General features: G+C 36.6%; 1 protein-coding gene across 13 annotated transcripts in view; it reads right to left on the bottom strand.

The window, feature by feature from the left end:
* Nucleotides 1-6,227: 6,227 nt before the first annotated feature.
* Nucleotides 6,228-20,865, bottom strand: part of LOC114362700 (terribly reduced optic lobes) — a 126,652-nt gene continuing 112,014 nt past the window's right edge. For all 13 annotated transcript variants that reach the window (XM_028318185.1, XM_028318192.1, XM_028318196.1 and 10 more), the window contains 5 exons: nt 19,859-20,056; nt 17,424-17,521; nt 16,163-16,280; nt 11,969-12,110; nt 6,228-7,313 (listed from right to left, as the gene is read on the bottom strand). In XM_028318185.1, coding sequence (XP_028173986.1) covers nt 7,310-7,313; nt 11,969-12,110; nt 16,163-16,280; nt 17,424-17,521; nt 19,859-20,056 — 560 coding nt within the window. In that variant the 3' untranslated portion in view covers nt 6,228-7,309. The remainder of the gene's footprint in view (nt 7,314-11,968; nt 12,111-16,162; nt 16,281-17,423; nt 17,522-19,858; nt 20,057-20,865) is intronic.

Below are 20,865 nucleotides of genomic sequence, written 5' to 3'. Positions count from 1 at the left end.
TCCGATTTAAAATCTAATTCTACTGGCCCATGAGAGGTGCGGGGAAGGTGAACTCTCAAAGCGTGTTTCGATAAGTTACGACGCGTTCAATTTGTGGCAGCGTGATTGTGTTTTTACGTGGGACATTTTTGAAGGGCTGTTTAAAATACTTATAGCATAAGTTAAATAATATGTTTCGACGCATTTGGAAGTCTTATTTAATATATTTTATTTAATATATTTTAAAACTGTATTATTATTTTATAACATGAACACTCCAGATAGTTGCAATAAGTCAATTTATAAGTAGAAATGGAGTCAGGACATACCACCGTGCTTAGATTTTGTGTCTTTGAATTTTTTTTCAGCATATAAAATAACTACCTATCGTCCTGAAGACTTCGCTATCGTGTAAAACGCTGTTTAAACAATATACAGAAAAAAATTAATTGCTCTAGTTACATTCTCCCATCGATTCTCAGCTGCGCCGCGTAAAAAACGTGCTTGGGATATTCACCCATATAAGAATCCAACAACCATGCAGCTGAACATTCGGCAAAAAATGAAAAATAGGTTTCGAGGTACCTAACTCTAACGAAAGCATTTCAAGATTTTGATGTATGTTGATCGAATGTTGTAAGCGTCAAGAAAATCTCCTGAACGATGTAATTCAATAAAGGTAAATTTAAAAATAAATTTCATTTAATTTTCTTTAAATTGTAATAAATAAACTTCTACAAAATTACATAGAATTTTTACTTTGATTTTTCAAAAGAGCATTTCTTTCTGAGCCACCCTGTATAAAAGGCTGACTTTCTTCCGAATGAACTCCACCTGTCACTTGTCAGCCAGTGCTATGTAATGCGGTTTATACAATGAAGTTTTATGCTGAAAAAAAAATGGCCATAAAGTGGTGCGAACAGGGATCAAGGTGAAAACAGATCAGGACATGTCAAAAAATATTTAGTTCTTTAAAACGATTATGAAAGTATCTTAAAATATCAATTTCATGTAGGTACATCCTAATGAGAATTTACCAATTATAACGGTAACTTAATTATCATCGATAAGCGTAAAATGATTATTAACACCTATTTTATTCTGTCGCTTGTAACCATAGTACCATTATAATGAAGTTCATTTTAATTATTTTATTATTCATTACGTTGGATAAGTGTTTATGCTGGGAAGACTACGAATATTTAGCAACTGCTTTATTTTATACTGATCAAAACTCTCGGATGCTCCTTGTAACTGGTCCGTTGCTGGAAGCTGCTGAAGTCCTCATCAGACAAGACCTGATTGGCACTGGCTCATTGGATCCTAATATCCCGCTTAGAATCGTGCCAGTCTATCAAAACGCCGAAGCTGTACCAGCAAGAAAGGACATCCTTATCAGTATTAGAAAAAAATATCCTAGTCTCCATGTAGCTAGTATATCCAAGGAGAACTCTACATCAATAGTTGAGAACATGAGAAGAAACTGGAATTCTCTTTTAATGAATAAACTTAAAACTAAGAGGGAACACAGTGCAAAAAATCAAAGTAAAATTTCCAAATCATTAAGTGCCAAGGGTATAATGCAGGCTCCTAAAGACTATGTACCAAATGATCTTTACTACGCTGTTGAGAAGAGATGTGCTAATTGGGCAAGTGGTTGTGATCAGAAATCTCTTTCTATTTTGGATCTGCCGAGCCATGTCTTTAAGCCACCCTATCAGTTTGCACCACATCAAGTAAATTGGTTCCCTTAGTTTTGAATTGTGAAATATACCAACCTAATTCTAAACACATTTTTTAATTACTTAAATAGTTACGAGTAGATATCTTTGTTACCCGACTACGGCAAAGCAAAAGGAGGGTTATGATTTTGACAGGCTATGTATGTATGTATGTATGTTCATGTGTTCCCTCGTAACTTCTAAACTACTTATCAGAATTCGACAAATGACATATCATTAAAAGCGTCTTAATTGTCCGCTGGTTATAGGCTATATGGGGTTTCACAAAGTCTAATGTGGCGCCCTCTAGCGGACAAAACATACAGAGTAAAAAAATAAAGTTAAGATAAATGTGCCGTGTTTGGTATCATTTGAAAGCGCTTTACTTGTACATTTTGAATATATATATTACTAGCATTTGCTTGTGACTTTACCTGTATTCATGGGCTGATTGCATATAATTCACATCTTTTCGTTCGTAGCTTCTTTACTACTTATTAGTTCATCAATTTAACTTTTGTTAATATTATGCGCCACAAATACACTTTATCACCAAAATAGTACAAATAATAAAAAGTAAAAAAACTAAAACCCAACTACGACAAAAAACGACACTGAAAAAGTATAAAACAAGATTGTCAGAATACTGAACTGAACAAAGTTGCTAATGTAGTTGCATAGTAATTTTCATGTTTGGAAAGGCGTAGTCACACGTTACATATACCTACCTACCGTAGCACTTTGACAACGTGTGACTGCGGTTTTCCAAACATGAAAATTACTATGCAACTACATTAGCAACTTTGTTCAGTTCAGTATTCTGAAAATCTTGTTTTATACTTTTTCAGTGTCGTTTTTTGTCGTAGTTGGGTTTTAGTTTTTTTATTTAAAATATGATGTCCCCACTGAAAGCGGTTAGATATAGGTATTTCTAACCGCTTTCAGTGGTAGGTATTATTATTAAATGGTAATGGTATTAAATTTCAAGATTAGTAAACCGGCTTATGAAAGCGTAATTGTGAACGACTGGTTTAAAAACATTATTGATCATGCCATCGTAGCATTCCCATTGTTTTCGTTCTTTGGTAAACAATGACAATGAACTTTGTACTGTCCCAGGCTTTGATTTGGTAATCGAGAAATGAATTAAATTACTGATCCAAAAAAGAAAACTTAGCCGTTTAATAAAATTTCAGTAGGAGTGGGTGTAGGTTATTATGTCCCTAGTTTGGAAGTGCCGAGTTTTCCAACCACTTCGTAACATCGACGTGGCTTACCTATGCGGCAACTGGAGCCAAAAGAACTAGCGTTGGTATCTGAGCTATTTCTGTTTGCAAATGTAGTTCACGAGCCGCTTCGGCAGCTCAGCTCGCTCTTCGGCGACACGTACTCGGTCCGATTCCGCGTGCGCTCGCTCTGCATCGCACTGTGGCTTGAGAACACACGATGATCGCCCTGAAACAGATTCTGCATCGGAGGCTGCAGACGCGGTTGCGACTAGTGCCGGCCTAGCTCACTCCGCGCGGTACATCCGATAATTACCTACAGCGAAGCGCCCCGCCGGCGGGTATTATATCAGTCGAGTGTCACGCGCGAGCCCGTCAGGACGCTGGCGTGCTTTGTAGTACTTAATTCTATGATCGAAGTATTATTTAAAAATGGACATAAAGATAAAATGGCATATTATTGTGCGGCGTTCAGGTGTTGAAATTCGAAAAGAAATCTACCGGATTTATCTTTTTTTCGCTTCCAAAAGATACTGAAAGGTATGTTGGCCATGTAGGTAATTTATTTAGGTAATCAATAATTCTTAGGATAGTATAGGAACCTAACCTACCATGACTACTGCTCAGAATGCGTTCGTTCGTTTCAGCCAAATGACGTCCACTGCTGGACAAAGGCCTCTTCCAAGGTTTTTCCATAATGAATGCGTATTTACCTACATACGTACCTCATTACAAATAAGTAGATTAATTATTTTTTCACTAGACAGCAACCCTAACAGCGTAAGAAGAGTTCAGAGGCACGCGATAGAAAGAGACAAAACTTGCAGGTGAATAAAATTGTAGGTACGTAGTGCTGTGCGAGCTGAATTCCACTTTATCGCGTCGTAGCAAGACTCGCATTTATTTAAATCGTCTTGCGGAGTAATCCTTCTGTACCTGTACTATTACTTATTCTGTGCTAGTGCGTAGTCTGGCGCAGCAGCTCGAGGGTTAGCCTGAATCGGGCTGAATATCCTCGGCCGTGCTCAAATTTATATTTTGAGCTTTCTTTTGAGTCCGAATAACCATTACGCTGGTTAGCAAAAATGAAAGAAAAGGTTTTAGAAGTTTGCATTGATAGTGTTGTGCAATTTATTATTTTTGTTTCAATTTGTTCTTTTTGCGATGTAACTCCTTGTATTTTCTTTGCCTTAAAGTAGCCATTCACATCTTATTTTTCCTACAGTAAGTGCAACGTTAGGTATAAATTAATTTGAATCAAGCATGATGGGGATGGATTGGATACTAATAGATGAAAAGTTTTAAATAAAAAACCTTTTATTTATCATTTATTCTACATTCACATTAATAGCCTTTAAAAGAAAACTAGAATTTAAGGACGAAAAAACAATCTTGTCCCTACCCCGGGGTAAGACGAGGTATGTTATTTGGAGTATGATAGATGTTTCTGTACCCCATTTTTTCACTCAATATGCACGCATAAGATCTTCCACATCTTAACCAAAAATTAACATAATACTCGTATAATACTTTCATTTTTTATAAACTTAACTAAAGATCTAAATATTAATATTTATGTGTACTAGACCATAATTCTGTGTATGAAATGTGCAGTCCTTTGAGGCTTTCGTTCTTATTTCCCTGCAGAAATATTAATACTATTTTGTTTTGCGATATGAATTCAATGGTCAGTTCTTTGACTTTCAGTAATAAATGTAGAGTTCTCTCCGCGAATAGAGCTGGAGCGAATACAAAGGTAGCCTTCCAGACTTCGGGTGAAATGGACATTCATTACATCAGTTTCCAGTGTTTGTTAAAAAGCAATACAGGATGATTTTGTTATCAGTATCCAAATTTTTTTAATAAGCTCGTTAGAACAATTTGACAATACAATTTTATCGTAATTATTTTTAATTGTAGTATTTTTCGCAAAAAAAAAATATTGAAAGTAATCCGAGGGTGCCCATATCTTAAGTTTTAAAGGTTATTGCTTATTTTCGCTCACCAATAATATGTCTATTAAGCTTTGCAGTTAACTGTGTGTAGGTACGTATTTTTCCATGAACGAAGCAAATTTTCCACGTGAGTCAATTTGTAAACCGCGCGCAGCGGATGAAAATAATTAAATATGGAGAAAAAAGTTTTGTTTTCTTTACGTAAATCAATTAAGTTACTGATTCTGAGTCGATCCTGAAAATTTGGATACTGATACAAAAATCACCCTGTATTGTACTGAGTTCTAGAATATATTTTATTGCGAAACTGGCTTTTCATGGAATGACAGTAATAACCAGTTCAATTTTAATATCGCTGGATGGTATTGCGCTTGAGGCAGGCACGTGAGAAAAGAAAGCGAGGTCTTAATTAATTTTATAGTGTAAGTACATTTCAAACTAATTTATAATGGGTTTTTGATAATACGAACTGGTTATGTAAAGTATACAGGGTGTTTGGCGGAAGGTTACACAAACTTTGCGGGTGTACCTAAAGGTAAGGTCATTTTAAGAATACAAGTTCGCCCTTTTGACCCTAAGTGAGTTACTTTTTTTTAATACAACACAAAATATATTTCCAATTTTCTTAAAAGTTCTAAATAACTAAATACGGACATTCGAAAATACATAAAGAATTTTTCTTCGTCCTTCTTTAATTCACTGATAATAGTAACAAATAATCCATAACGATCTCTATCCTGAATCAGTGAATGCACCCAGAACCTTTTGGGTCTTCTTTTTTTAATTCTTCTGTGAAGTAAGTATATCGCAACAGCTCGTTTCTGGTGTGTGTCCATGGCGAACTGGACCTCAACTGATCGTTAACTGCCCGTTTTGCAACCGTCGGTCGGCCGCAAACGTGGCGGGCGATGATCGGCGGCTGCGTAACGGCGCAAATAACAGTGTGCCTACCATGAGTTTACGTTAGGTGAGCTCGCTAGCGAATACGTCAAAAAATTCTATGAAGATTTTATTTCTTGAAAGTAGCCGCTAGGGGCGCTGCACAATATGTCATACATTTAAATGTCATTTTTTTACGCAGTCGCTAGCGAGCACACCTAACGTAAACTCATGGTAGGCACACTGGTCCCGTGAGTTTTGAAATAAAACCGCAATTCCACCACCGCGGAGGCCGCAGGTGAAATTCGCGCCGTGAGTCTTAGCCTACAGGACCCTACTGAAGAATTTAATTTTAAATTCTCAAAAATTACATCCTCATTATAAATGACTGATTAAATAAAATTGCTAAACAATAACTGCGGGTCTCTGAACACTGTGGTAGATCAATATAAATAATACACAGCAAAAAGATTTCATCGTTTATTGTTAGATTTATTTGTTCACTTAGCAGCAATACATGGATAGTCTATTATCATAGTTACAGGCAGGTTCGTTGAAAGTAGTGACGATATACATACTTTAGAATTAAAACATGACATTACAACTTTAACAGTATCTACTTTGAAATCTTAAATGTCACATGGTGACCTTAGCTTAGCTAAATATAAACACATTTAATGCACATACATTTCGATTATTTATTATTAACTACAAAGAACTGGATTGCCGATCACTGGCGCTACAAAAATAAGTTAAATGCCACCAAAGTTGTAAGAAACAATTCACAAACATTTTAATTGTGAATTCGAAAAAAATAATAATCTTAATTACTTAAAAGTAGTGAATTCGTTGCTTCACGTAGCGAAGAGAATCTATTAATAAAAAGCAAACAAAAATGGCAGTGGTAAAAAATATAATAATATGTTAACCCAGTCATAACTTTTGGCACATGTCAATAACTTTATCATACGAGTTGTGCAAATTATTCAATTTCCATAGCCAACAATGTACAAAAAGAGGAACTTGCGATAAATAAAAATAAAAAGTCAATAAAAATAAACCGATAGAGCATAAAACTGCTATCAAGCTTACTATAAGGGAATTGTAAAATTGTTATATAATTAGTAAATAGTTGCCTAGCTACATACAATTATTCAATCTTATGGCACCGTCTGTCGCCACAGCGTCCGCTGGGCCTCACCCCTAGGTCACATTAATCTTATTAACATTAACATGAATTATTTAACAGTAAACTTTAATTACTAAATTTATTTCGTATTGTCGAATGTTGAAATGTCCTTAGTACTAAAAGTTACTACGTAAATTTTCAATAAAATCTTCACAAATTAAAACAATCCGAATAGATTTTGTAACATGAATTGAAAACACATAGTTCACTAGAGATTTTGATACAATGAATATTTTTTTGTTTTACAATTGACGCATAGTTTTTTGGAACTTTGAAAGACTAAATAACATAGATAATGTATAACATTCACAATATTGACCTTAAAACGAGAAGTTACATGAAGTCCACGTCATCACACCCTCAGCTGAAAAAAAAGAAATACGTTAATTTATGTAACAAACATTATTTTGATAAGTAGGTTAATATGAAACTACGTCTAAAGTGAGATTTCAACCTACGCAGCTGTGTATTTCATCCCTATGTTTTGGCAAATATTTATAGAATATTAGAAATTGGATTGATTTCCAATGTACGACGAATCAATATATTATGGTGAGTTCCGGGATAATTTTAGCGATAAGGATAATAAAAATATCGGGCAATGACATCTATGTTTTTGGCTCGCTCTTCTGCTCCAGCATAGTTCAACACTTGCTTGCATGTATTGATCAGCATTTTAACAGATTAAGGGCAATCTCAAGCGTATTAAATAAAGTAGGTATAGTACACTAATCGTTACGAGTAAAATATTTATGACAGAAACATAATCGTGCAGGCGTCGATTACGATTACACCAAACCTACGAAGTCAGCGTGATTGCTTAAAAAAACAAGTTTACCCACCTTTGACGTCCATGCAGTCCATAGTGTTAAGTCTAATAAAAGTGCACAAGATATATGGATGGCGTTAGAGCCAGGAACAGGCCCAAGTTAAGGTTAGGTCGGGAGTGGGAGTTGAAGTGGTAGCGGGGCGGGGGGGACTCAAACACCTCGACCTCTTCGAAGAACGGATAAACATCAGGGAACATGGAGCTGGGAATCCAAGGCAGCGTGAAAGTTAATAGCATTGTTAGTGTTAGTAATGATTATATCCATTAATTAAACATTAATATTTAATTAAACTCTGTGGTGTGTTATTATTATGGTCTGCCTAACATCCATTTATTATTTCTGTGATTAAATGCGAGGCTATAATTATATTGCTATCTGTGCCTATATTTAATTTATTACTGGAATATAATTGGTTTTGTGATTAAGACGCACGGTGTTAATGCATTTTCTCAGCTTTGTAGAGTAAAATAACTAAGTTACTTTAGTGCCTGAGGTAAAGGATATCCGTTCTAGGCACATTGATATCTATACTCTTGATGGACGAGCCGACGCTACAAAGCTCTCCTCTCAAAGCGCTACCCGGTGATTGATTTTCTATCATGTCTGCCTACGCAAATGTGGAAATTTAGAAGAACACGTGTATTTCACAATAAAATGAACAAAAAAGTTGTAATTTGTAATTTTATCTTAAGCTGGTCTGTGTCAACTTCACATACCTTTAAGTCAGAGGGACATCAAAATTACAAAATAAGTCTTTGAGAATTAAAAGGTCGTGCCTACTTTATAGAGCCTTAAAATTAAAAATTATTTTTAGAGCCTCGTTCCCGTTTTATCACGTTTTTCTTGTTCTACTCAAATTAGTCATTTTCTACGTTTCTATAAATACTATTGTCTCGTTTTACTGTACTACTTATTTTTACTAGAAAAGCACCAACGAACAACAGGTATGACAGAAATCTTTTAAAGCTAAACGTGGTGAAGGCTAAGCGCGTTACACAAATACATTTAGCAATGCTCGATAGACTACCGTCAACAGTCCAGCTGTAGTCGTCTCGCGTCGGGCTTTATGTTTGTTCGTCTGTGTAACATCTACAATGTACCAACCACCCACCACTTCCGGGAACGGAAGCTTAGTAGCGTCACGGTACAGGTAAACCGTGATTTCACGGAAAATGCGACGATGCACGGTGGTGCTATCGTCTTTATTATTGACAAGTCTTAAGTTATGAACATATCTTCTATCATCATATCATCTTAGCACTTTAATACTCAGCTACTTACTCGCAAATGGATACCAGGAAACGTATATTTTTGTGATATGTTTTGAAAAATGTTTTAGTTCTCGATTTAGCTTTGATACGATAACCTTGCATATTCCCTATATGCTTTTACTGGAACTCTTTAAAGGGATAGTTGAATGAAAACGTCCGTCTATCGAGCCACTTAGTGGTCGCCGTAATTACATTGTCTATACAAAGTATCTTTATGTATAATAATTACATAGTTCTTTGATGCCATAGACGCTATAGAGTATTGCAGGTGCCATCAGACTACAAAGGACCATCCGATAAATGACAAAGACACGGAGCTTTCTTCAATTTATTTTCTTGTCAACACAGGCCGGAAGTAGTTTAATATGAAATTTAATATGCAGTTCACTTAGATAGGAAAATTAATTGTTTTATTTGCAGTGAAGATAATTTGAATTATATTATTCAGTGCCCACAGCACGGTGCTAGCCTTCTGCGAAGTACCTACGCTTAGAAAAATGTTTTTTACTCTCAATAACAAATTAATCCCGATTATTTGCTAAGCAACTAATGATGATCCGCTTTGCGATCAATCGATTAAATTTTTAGAGTTCAACCTGATCGTACGGCGTGAACCAAAAAAAATAACTTTTGTGAAAATATTACTCATCGTGCTATTCGAAGATAACAATTTTTTTAAAGATGTTTAGGATGATACTTGTGATCTTGTGTTGTCTTGAGGCAATCATCACATTACGTAAATTATTGTCCATTTATTTCCAAATTCTCAAGGAAGATCAGGTCGAACAAAGAAACTAGAGTTGTAATTAATAAATATTATAGACAGAACCGCCAAGTTAATCTAATTACGCTTAGCCATGTTTATTAAACCCTAGTTAGTAATCGCTAATTTTATCCGTTGTTTTTGTTTGGCTTAAGTTCTTCTTCATTCGTGTGGGTAGCAAGGTAGCAACTACCCGTGTAACTATATTAAAACAAAATTATATTACAAATCGAGCTGAGAAAAACAGATTAAAACCTATTTATAAATTACATGCGTAAGAACTTAGGCACCCACCTGGGATTAATATTACCGTTTTGTTAGCAAAATATTATTTCTCGGACGTACTTCAGAGCTTCTTAAATATATCTATTGGTTGTCACAATATTGATACGTTGTTCAAATTCAAATTCAAATTCAAAATCTTTATTGCATTCTATGTTGTACATAAGGTCTTAAACAGGTGTGGACTGATAGCACTTGTTAGTTAGTTGCTATCAGTCCACGATTCCGCCGACAGGCATGCATTGTTTATTTAGTTACGTAACCATATGTTTGTCTCGAAGCGCTGGTAGGGCTCAAAAGATAAGGAGACATGTAAAGTGCCCCATAAGGGCTACCTTTTCTTTTTTTATTATTTACATTTTGACGGTCATAAGTGCCACTTGTGCAATTGTGGTCTAAACTGAATAAATTATTTTGATTTTGATTTTACACACAGGCCATTCCTAGGGTTGTGCACGGATCCATTTGCTGATAGCCTTTACGTCTATTTGTGCGTTATGTCTCTGTGGAAGCTTAGTCAAATCTGTTCATGCATTGAATCTGTTTGTAGGTGTATTCGTCCGTTGGATGTATTATTGACGCAATACTAACATTGATGAATACGTCATACGAGTATTACGTATGTTAGAGATTTGCATTATATGGCGTATGTGAAGCGATTGCAATTACTGTAGAAACTCGTACATTAACTTATTGACAGCTGGGAGATTACAACAGTGGGTTAGTTTTATGTACCTTATTGCATTATTGGTTTTAGGAACAGAGTAAAAGAGTAAAATAGGTTCATATTTAGCGCTTCCATTTTGCACCCAAAAATAGGTACCGTGTCCCTGTTCGATAAAACTATTAGTCTCGCTTTAGAAATAAATGTACCCCAGCAATGGATGTAGTTAAACAGTGTCCGACCTAATGGTTAGTTTAGATTTTAGGCACAGAATAAACATTATTACAAAGAGGGTTGAAGCAAGTGATTATTGAATTAATATTGATCAAGCCATCGCCAGTTAGAAAGTAGGCTAGCTTGATACAATATGACTTGATAATTTTCGTCCATTAAGGCCTCAATCTTTGTCGGCCTTTTGGTGTAGTGGTTCAGAACGGACTACTATGCTGAGAGGTCCCGGGTTCGATTCCGGCCGGGCAGAAATTGAAATGATGCTTATTGCCCGAGCGCACTTTGTACGTAGGCTGTCTTCTGATCCTGTCTATATTGTGGTGTACGTTTGTAAAGGCTGTATCAGGGTTGCCAACTCTACGTATTTTTACGTAGATCTACGTATTTTATGCCATCCTTGTAAACCTACGAACTTTAGTCCCAGAATCTACGTATTTTCTATCAAATTTGCAAAATAGGCTGAATGGGCATCGTTTCCTTTACTTTCGCAAAAAAGTTCGATCATGGTTCCGATCACGGTTATTTGGCATGTGGCAAAAGTCGGAACTAATGTTATTTTGACATTTCCCCTAGAAAAAATGCTGTACAGCGCCCCCCTGTAAATGTCACTGACACTTCTCTATCTACGACTGACACTATAAAAATATTTCGAACTAAGATTGTGCTTAGATTTCGAAGGTGTTGTTGTATTTCGATATTTTTCAACTTCCTTCCTTCTTTCCAACAAATATAATTATGTATAAATTTAATTTGTCTGAAAATGATACACAATAAAAGTGTACTTTACTACTTTTAGGGTAATATAAATTGTCGTTTTATTACTTTTACCTACCCCTACTCTCTTCATTTGACTCAGAAAAAAAAGTACGTAGATCTACGTATTTTCTATATGGAAATTGTACCATTTCTACGTAATTTTCTAATCTGTCCTACGACTTTTTCAAAATCCGAGTTGGCAACACTGGGCTGTATACTCACTTTCTGCACCGTTGAGTGTTTCGCCCGGCGACGGCGGTGCGGCCCAAGTTGATGCCGCGTTCGGAGTTCATAAGTTCGATTTGCTCGACGCACCCGGTCAGCCCCGGGTAATGGTTTACGTTCAGTCTGTCGGGGATGCCACCTGTAACAATGTATGAGCTAAAGAAATCCACCTTGAGTCAGCTAACTGAAAACAGTTTTAATGTAGATGTCAGACTGGCTGACTCGATATCCGAGGAACTCGCATTCGAACCCCGCCGCGCCGCTCGACCATAGTGGTGGTGAACCCGCTCGTAATTACAAACATATTTAGCTTAGTACGAGGGGTAAACGGGATTATTACCAAGTAAATTGTGCAATACAAATTAGGCACTAAAATACATTTCTTTAAAGGGTTGTCAAAAGTTAAAATCTACTGAAATTCATGGTACAATTAAGAATGTAATTTAGGCGAAAATAATATGAACTTTTTAAAATTCCAGAGATGTTTTTGGTTTGAATTTTAAAGTTCAAATATAGCTACTTAGGTTCTATTCCTACCTATTCCTTAATCTTCCATAACCTATCAGACATATCATTCACATCAAGATAAATCAATATTATTATTATTAGGTACAATACCTTACAATTTTAGATGTAGACTGCCTTTGTAAACCGAATTGTATTTGATGTACGAACACAAAAGCTTTGTTCGACCGTTGTTGTTACCAAAGGTTCGGGGGAAACACACGGGCAGTTTTAGTCGTCGCGTCGTCTACTTCTAAAATAATATTAAATGGATGCTTATAGGAAAATTGACATTTACCTAATCAAAAGACAAGGTCTTAAAAAAGATCTCATGGATTTTTTAATTATTACCTAACCTTCTTATTATATCAGTTCGTTAGCCTAAAGCGGAAACAAATAGGTTAAGTCAGGAACGAGGAAATTACTAATCAAAGGTCTTACAATTATCACTTAGAAAGCACAACATAATTTTGAATTTGAATTTTAAAAAAGTAAGACATGGTACGATAAGTTTTTAAAGAAACTGATTTTTATAACCGGGAAGAGCCAGTATGCGGGCAGCGCAGGACCGTTCATTGTGGAAAACCTTGGGGGAGGCCTTTGTCCAGCAGTGGACGTCATTTGGCTGAAACGACGACCACAACGAACCAGACTAAAGTCGCGGAGCCGATAGTAATAGCTTTCAGGGGTTGTTTGTTTCATACAATACTCAGTCACATCTTACTGGCTTTATCTAGGTACATATTGTCCACGTTTGTCACGTGACGTTGCCGGACACCTTTGTAAAATCTCCTTTGTTTGTTTGTGCGCAGCAAGAACTGGTAAGCTAACTAAAGCCAATATTAATAATTCCAGAGAACACGTAGCCTGGCTTTTATCACCTATCGGGTATTAGATCTGATTCTGAGTATCACACATCAGCGATCTTACCTATTGCCATGTATTCGCGTTTGTCAAAGGAAGATAACATACAGCCGGAGCCGTATTTACAGACCTCCTCAGAAATGGGTAATTCTAGAAATCAGCTCATCCGCTTAATATTATTTACGCTCAAACAAGACCTGACATGTATTCTGCTGTATTGCAACTTAAAGCGGTAATGAACAATAATTATGCCTGCTCAATTTTGCGGAACTCATAATGAAAGATAACTGCGAATAGATTGCTATAGGTGAACCAACACGATGAATGCCCGACGAGGCGAACGCTGCCGCGGTGTGTTTTGAACGGAATTTTGTTAATGCACTCGCCCGTTGCGGCGCCAACGTATAGGAACAGCAAATATGCGACCGGTTGCAACAAGGGTTACCCTACCAGGCTTATAATATAAGCTGCTCTTTGTAATTTTGCGGTGCCCGATAGAGTCCGTAATGGTGTACTAGGGTTGCAAATTTTGAGTAGTAATTGAAAAGCTGACGAAGCAATCAGCTTATGTAGAGTCGAGTTGTGTGAAACGTGTGATGTTGTTTTTAGTATAATGTAACGCGAATTAGCGCGCGTCTAGTCGGCTGCTTTGTTGGTGACCCTATGAATAGATGAATATGTAGGTACCTAGTTAAAAAATATTGTTTTTTTGTATAATAATTGTTGACTGATTTAAACAAACAGCTCAAGTTATTGTGGTACCACCACGTGATTCCTTTACGATTTGCCCGTACGTGATTGAGCTAGAACGAGTTCCATCCGTACACTTACTAAGTATGTAAAAGATTGACCCGATTTTATTTCAAAAGTATTCTCCATTTAACCTTGACACTGTGAAGGGATGTCTTTCAGCACAGATGCTTTTCATTAAAAAATAAAACTGATTTGAAATTGTAGTAATGAAATCAATTGCACTGTAAGTAAATGATAGAGATCGGGCCGTTAGTCACGTGTCGGTAATATGATTTGCTAATACTGCTCTGCACGGTGCAGTCCCAATAATTAGATCAGTTACATTTGAGGATCAATAATCGAATCGGAAATGCATGTCGCTCTATAAGACCCGGCTGACAATCCCGTTAAGCATCCAGTTGGATGTGCAGCACCCTTACGTTCCATCCTAATTAAGGTTTGTCAATACATAGCTTTGGATATCCCATTTGAAACCTAATGTGCGCAGAGATGTTTGAATTAGTTGCGACGTTCGTACCTACAGCTATAATTCATAATTTTGGTTGGTTTTTTTCTTAAAATATTGACCAATTTTTAATAGTAACGTGCCCTAACCATAAATTGGAAAAAGCAATGTCATCTTCAGGCAATTGGCCGTCTATTTACAGACGGTTTTCACTAAAAGCCTTGCTTGTCCATGATATTTACACTAATACGTACACATGTGGGGTAGGGGAGCGAGGGGCTTGTTGTAACAGTTTTTATTAAAACTAATATATCTTGAGATCTATTGATTAAATGTCTACTAAATAAAGATGGATGGATGCTGTAACTCTTCCTGTACCAAATCAAGTAAAAATAATACCATAAATATTGGTCATTATTTTACAATCAATTATTTTCTAGAAGAAGTGCGGTGTTACAACTTACCTCGTGCTTGGGGCAAGTTGTAACATCTACCGGGGCAAGTAGTAACGCCAAAAAAAACGACAATAATACCTTTAATCATTTATTCTTTGCTTGTTTTTTAATAAAATTCACATCTTTTAAAAGTAAGTATTATACAGGGTGTTAGGTAAATGGGTTTATGAGCCGACACTAGCCCATGTTAACATGGGCATATAAATGGTATGGTGAAGTCAGAAATTTGATATCATCATTTTAATTTTTTTAATTTTCACACAATATAAATTTTATAAAATCCGATTTGTATGAAAATTAAAATAACTAAAATGAAGATACACTTTTTTAATTGAAAATTTAAATAACTAAAATGAAGATACACTTTTTTAGTAAGCAACACCTAAAAATTAAGTAATAAGCAGTCTTATTTAGTTAAACACTACTTGTTTACTTGTTATTGTAACATGTTACAACAAGCCCCCGCATTTTGTTACAACTAACCCCATGGTATGATTTTTAACATTTATCAAGATAACTATTTATAAAATTTAGCAATCATAAAAACTGTTACACATTATCAGAGATAGATAAATTGGAATGGAAATAAGATATAGAACATTTGAAATTAGTCAGTAATAATAAAGCAAACCGAAATTTTACGACAGTACAATTTTATATTACCTGGCAAAAATGAAGCACGTGCACACTTCCGCTAACTGAGCCGGCCGGTGGGACACTAGCTATGGCAACATGATGCGGCGCGGTTTATAGGTTAAATCGAGTCAAAGACATACGTCAATTGCGTTCAAGATCCTAGTGAAAAGAGCCTGTTACTACTTATCCCTGTTACAACAAGCCCCTCGCTCCCCTACGACATGTGCAGAAATAAAATGTGGATGCGGTACAGTTTCATCGAAAAGTTTACTCACATTATGACCAATGACGATGCGGTATTGTTTGAATTTGTGTAGTCCTAAAATTCATCCATTTTATTGTTTGGTGCTGAATTTCATCGTCATTATCGTTTCAGCCACAGGACGTCCACTGCTAGACATAGGCTGACTGCGGTTGGTAGCGGCCTGCATCCAGCGCTTTCCTGCTACCTGTCATCTGTCCTACGTTGCGCTTGCCAGTATCTACTTACATGGCCACCATTCCAGGACGTAACAAGTGGAAAATTGTACTTACCGACATAAATGTTGGAGTCAGCGTTCATAAGTTTCGTGAAGCCAGTACTGGTGGAGTTCCTTGTTGTGCCATCAACAGTCAGCTGGACGGAGGCGTCTTCATAGAGTTTCGCGATCAGCTGTACGGAAAAAATTACAATATAACACAGTAATAATAAGCATATTTTATGTGTCTATTTATTTATGTATGGCCAAGATGTATAAGGATTTGATCACTTTATAAGGAAGGGCTCAAGTTTTCGTTGTAAATGTCTCTCAAAAGCAATCCGCACATCAAACAAGCGGACTAAAATTTTCCCCTCTAGCTCTGTCCGAACCATGTAAACCACTCGGTAGTTACTGTTAGTATCTATCTATGCACGCTGCGTTCCGCGAAATCGACGATGATTCAACAGCACTTGATAGTTGCTGCTGTTTTAATATGTTTATCAAAGACACTAAAAATATTATCCTCTTACAAAATATTAGGTACTTATTCTTTTCATCAACAAACAAGCAAGATCTTTTTCATCAAACATATTACATAATACCTATTTGTTATTTTTTTGGAGAAGACGATCTAAATTCTAAACGTAGGTGTTGTCTGAGCCGATATAGTTTGAGTATCGGAATATTTATATTTTTATTGGAAAAATACATAATTATTTGTAAGCCCTGAAAGTGCTTGGAATAAATATAGTCTTTGTGAATAACATTTCACCCACTTATACACCCAGTGCGTCTATTGATCAGTATGGTTTTTATTCATAGTAATATAAGCTTTGCTTTCCTTTAGATGTAGAATATTCTAAGCTTATATCTAAGCCAATTAGTCCCATCCTTTTGCCTGAAAGTTTCCTTGAATCGTCTACCCGGTATTTGGATTACCCATTCTGGGAGACAAAGTTGAGTGACTGAGTGCATGAGGATGGCAAACACAAGTCTGTGCAGTGCAAATTAAATAAAAACTATTAATATATTTGATGAAAACTAAAATACTTGTACTCAAACAATTATACTAAACTTGATAACGCGCGCAGAGTCGACAAAACGTCTTTGTTGAATTTTCAAATCTGACTTTAGTGGGCAAAGGATTAAATCCCGAAGTATGTCGTGAGACTGGCTCCGAGAGAATTTAATTTATTATTTTCAACTTGTATGTTTGAGTGCACTTGGTGATTTTACTGTATTTTTTTTTAAATATTATTTGGTGTGGAAACTGATTTGTTCAGTAATGGTAGGTGGCTGTCTGTTTTTTTTTTATTTTTTTTTTCATAACTTACCGAATGTCTGTCACCATCGACGACGTAGGCGTTCTCAATGGAAGCAGTGGAGAGTCCACCGCCGAGGTTCCACTCCATCACCACCACGCCGTTCTCAACTGTTGACAACAGTTGTCAGTTAGTGTCAGTTACAGTACAGTCCGCTATATTGTAATCGGACAAAACGGATACGCGACCCTTGCAAACTCCAGACCTTTTTAAGTTGCTCATTTAAGAGCTAACGCATGAATATGCTGAATGCATTATACCACAAATAATTTCTGACTGGCCACTTCATACGTGTGGGTGGTCACTGTCAGTCATTAGAAGGACAACGAATACAAAATTGCGTGGAACTAAATGTCTAGTTCACACTTCGTAGGGTATTATTTATTAACGTGTAAGCGCTTTGAAAAGAGGCGGACTTGGATGAACGATTTCTTCTCTTGTGTCAGTGCTGAGAGAAATCGTGAAGTGTTGCCTCTCTATCGATAGGTTAGGAGGTATGTCAGTTTATATGAAATATATTTTTATATTATAAGTACTTAAGGTAGTTACGAGGGCTGCACTAAAAGTATCGGGAATGGAATATTTCCACTGTTCCAGTCATATTAAAATCTATTTCATTGCAAACTCCAGGGTTTTAAAAATCGTATACCATTTATTTATTTAAAAAAAGATTCTCGGTCGTATCACAAGATCTTGTCAAACTTGTTTAGTCGTTGAGAAAATGGAATTGACTTAAGAAAATTCAAGAGCGATGATTTATTATGACTTTTGAAGTGGTTTAACACAAAAACAGTGTGTTGACCGGATGATTTCTGCATTTGGTAATGAAGCCCCATCCAAAACCACAATTTATCGCTGGTTTCCTGAATTTCAACATGGACGTGTCAAGCTCAGTGATGATCCCCGTCAAGGTCGTCCAAAAACTGCAGTCACCTAAGAAAACGTTGATGCTGTGCGTAAGCTGATTGAAGAAGATCGACATGTGATATACCGCGAAATTCAGGCAACTTTAGACATTGGCATGAGTCAAATACAAATAATCTTGCATGAACAATTAGGTGTAAAAAAGTTGTTTTCCCGATGGATACCGCATTCGCTCTGTGAAGAGCAAAAAGCGGCTCGCGTTACTTGGTGCGTCAGAACTCTCGGGAGATTACATGCAGGATCCTCAAATGCTGTATACAACATCGTATCAGGTGACGAATCATGGATATACGCGTACGAACCCGAAACAAAAAACCAGTCACGAGTTTGGGTGTTCGAAAATGAATTAAAGCCAACAAAAATTGTTCGTTCACGGAGTGTTGCAAAAAAAATGGTGGCCACGTTTGTCTCCAAAACCGGCCATGTTGCGACTATTCCTCTTGGGGGACAAAGAACGGTTAATGCAGATTAGTATGCTAGCATTTGTTTGCCACAGGTCGTTTCTGAACTCCGTAAAGAGAACTGCAACCGCCGCATCATCCTCCATCACGACAATGCGAGTTCTCACACCGCGCACTGAACAAAAGAGTTTTTAGAGCAAGAAAACATAGAATTATTAGTCCATCCGCCGTACAGCCCCGACCTAAGCCCTAATGATTTCTATACTTTCCCTAAAATAAAGAATAAATTGCGTGGTCAGAGATTTTCATCACCTGAAGAAGCTGTGGAAGCCTGTGGAGGCCATTTTGGAGACCCAAACTTCCGAATGCAATGGTTGCTTCAATGATTGGTTTCGTGTATAGAAAAATGTGTCAAAGTTCGCGGAGAATACTTAAAAAAGCAATAAATACATTTTTAAATAGTAATGTTGTTTCACTTCCTTGATTCCCGAAATTTTCAGTGCCGCCCTCGTATATTATAAATCAAGTATTACACTATAAGTGTTAATAATATTAGATACTAGTAGTGAAAAAAATAATTTCATATTTATTTATTTATATTATGAACCTTTAAGTTCATTTTAATTTCATCGCAAAAATTGAATACCAAAAAAACCTCAACGCCTATTTTAATAAATGAAGCGCGCCACACAGTAAGGATTTGTGTATGGATCTACACCATTGTCAATACCTAGCTATTTTACCGACGCGGTGCTTGGAATATTTGTATCCAATTTGATATTGTTTGCCTGCGGCTGTAAGCTCGGCTTTCCTAATTTATTAGTGACTATTTGTGATGAATTTTGAAAATCTTTACTATTAATATGCGTAAAATAACACTGTAACTATGTTGGCTACATTCTGACGATAAATAAAAATGATCTTCATGCGGTCAGTACCGAACCGAGAGACTATCGACAAGTAAATTACCGGCTTCACTAGTGTTTACAAGCTATCTAAGCCGCTTAAATAGAACCTACTTATTTAAACTTTTTGCACTTATTGTACTGCGGTGGACTTAATGCCGGGTGGCATTCTCTACCAGTCAGCCACAGGTCATATGGAGAAAATAAGAATACTTACTTCGAATCAAGATGAAGTCTCCGTTGGTGTATGGGGCTTGCACCTCATGTTGGTAGAGCAGAACACCGTCGCTGTTAGCGTGGAACGCCATGGCGATCACCGCAGGCTCCAAGTACAAGGCATCGTAGCGTAACTCGCTTGCTGGCAGTTCTATGTATCCGTTCCCGTTGAAGCCAACTTTCTCGCGGAGCTCGAGGGCTGCAAGAACATTTTATGATAAGTTTTTGTCTAACTTGTCTTTATCAAACTAGCTGACCCGGCGAACTTCGTACCGCCTATCTTCATCAGCGATAATGTAGTTTCGGATGCTCAATACAAACAATACAATCTTTTTCTCTTTGTAATATTAATTTAGATTATGTAGTATTTATTATTTGACTAAAACTCGCCTTTCAGTTTAAAAGAAATAAGCATGGGAATTTTATAAAGTTAGTCTCAATGATGAGGCTAAGTAGAAAACAACACAAATGAGAGTAAACATTACTCTATAACTGTGTGTGATTTAGTACATTATAGTCGGAGCTCATAAACGACATCGCGTTTCAATAAATCGGATCTCGAAATGAAATTGTACGCGCGTAATTAAGCTCCTGTGTGCAGGCCGGCCCGATGTAACTACATACTCGTATAATTAATATGTGATTCGGTACCGACAAATGGTTCATTTGTGCATTCCTAGAAACCGCTCCCGGCGAACTTTGCGCGGACTCCCCTTGCCGGATTAAGTCCATTTAGAATGCGAACCACCGGCTCTGATATGAATTTCATGCACAGTTTCCTATTTATTTGATAAACTAAGGCCCCCATCGCGCTGTCTGCATCTTCACTTGATGGGTATACAATTTCTGTTTTTGTGATCCCGACGAGATCTTTCATCCTGTCACGGCTAAAAAAATACATTTCAAAACATGAAACGCGCGTTGAACACTATTTTATTGACATTTGAGTAGTAAGTACGGAAATATCATTTTAAACAACGCGGCAACGCGTATTTAACATTTTTGTGA

The sequence above is a fragment of the Ostrinia furnacalis genome, unplaced genomic scaffold (assembly GCF_004193835.3).
Source record: "Ostrinia furnacalis isolate ACB-3 unplaced genomic scaffold, ASM419383v2 OfSCF6691, whole genome shotgun sequence".
In the NCBI taxonomy this organism is placed as follows: Eukaryota; Metazoa; Arthropoda; class Insecta; order Lepidoptera; family Crambidae; genus Ostrinia; species Ostrinia furnacalis.
Note: the sequence above shows the minus strand (reverse complement) of the source record. Positions and strands in the feature narration are given on the sequence as shown.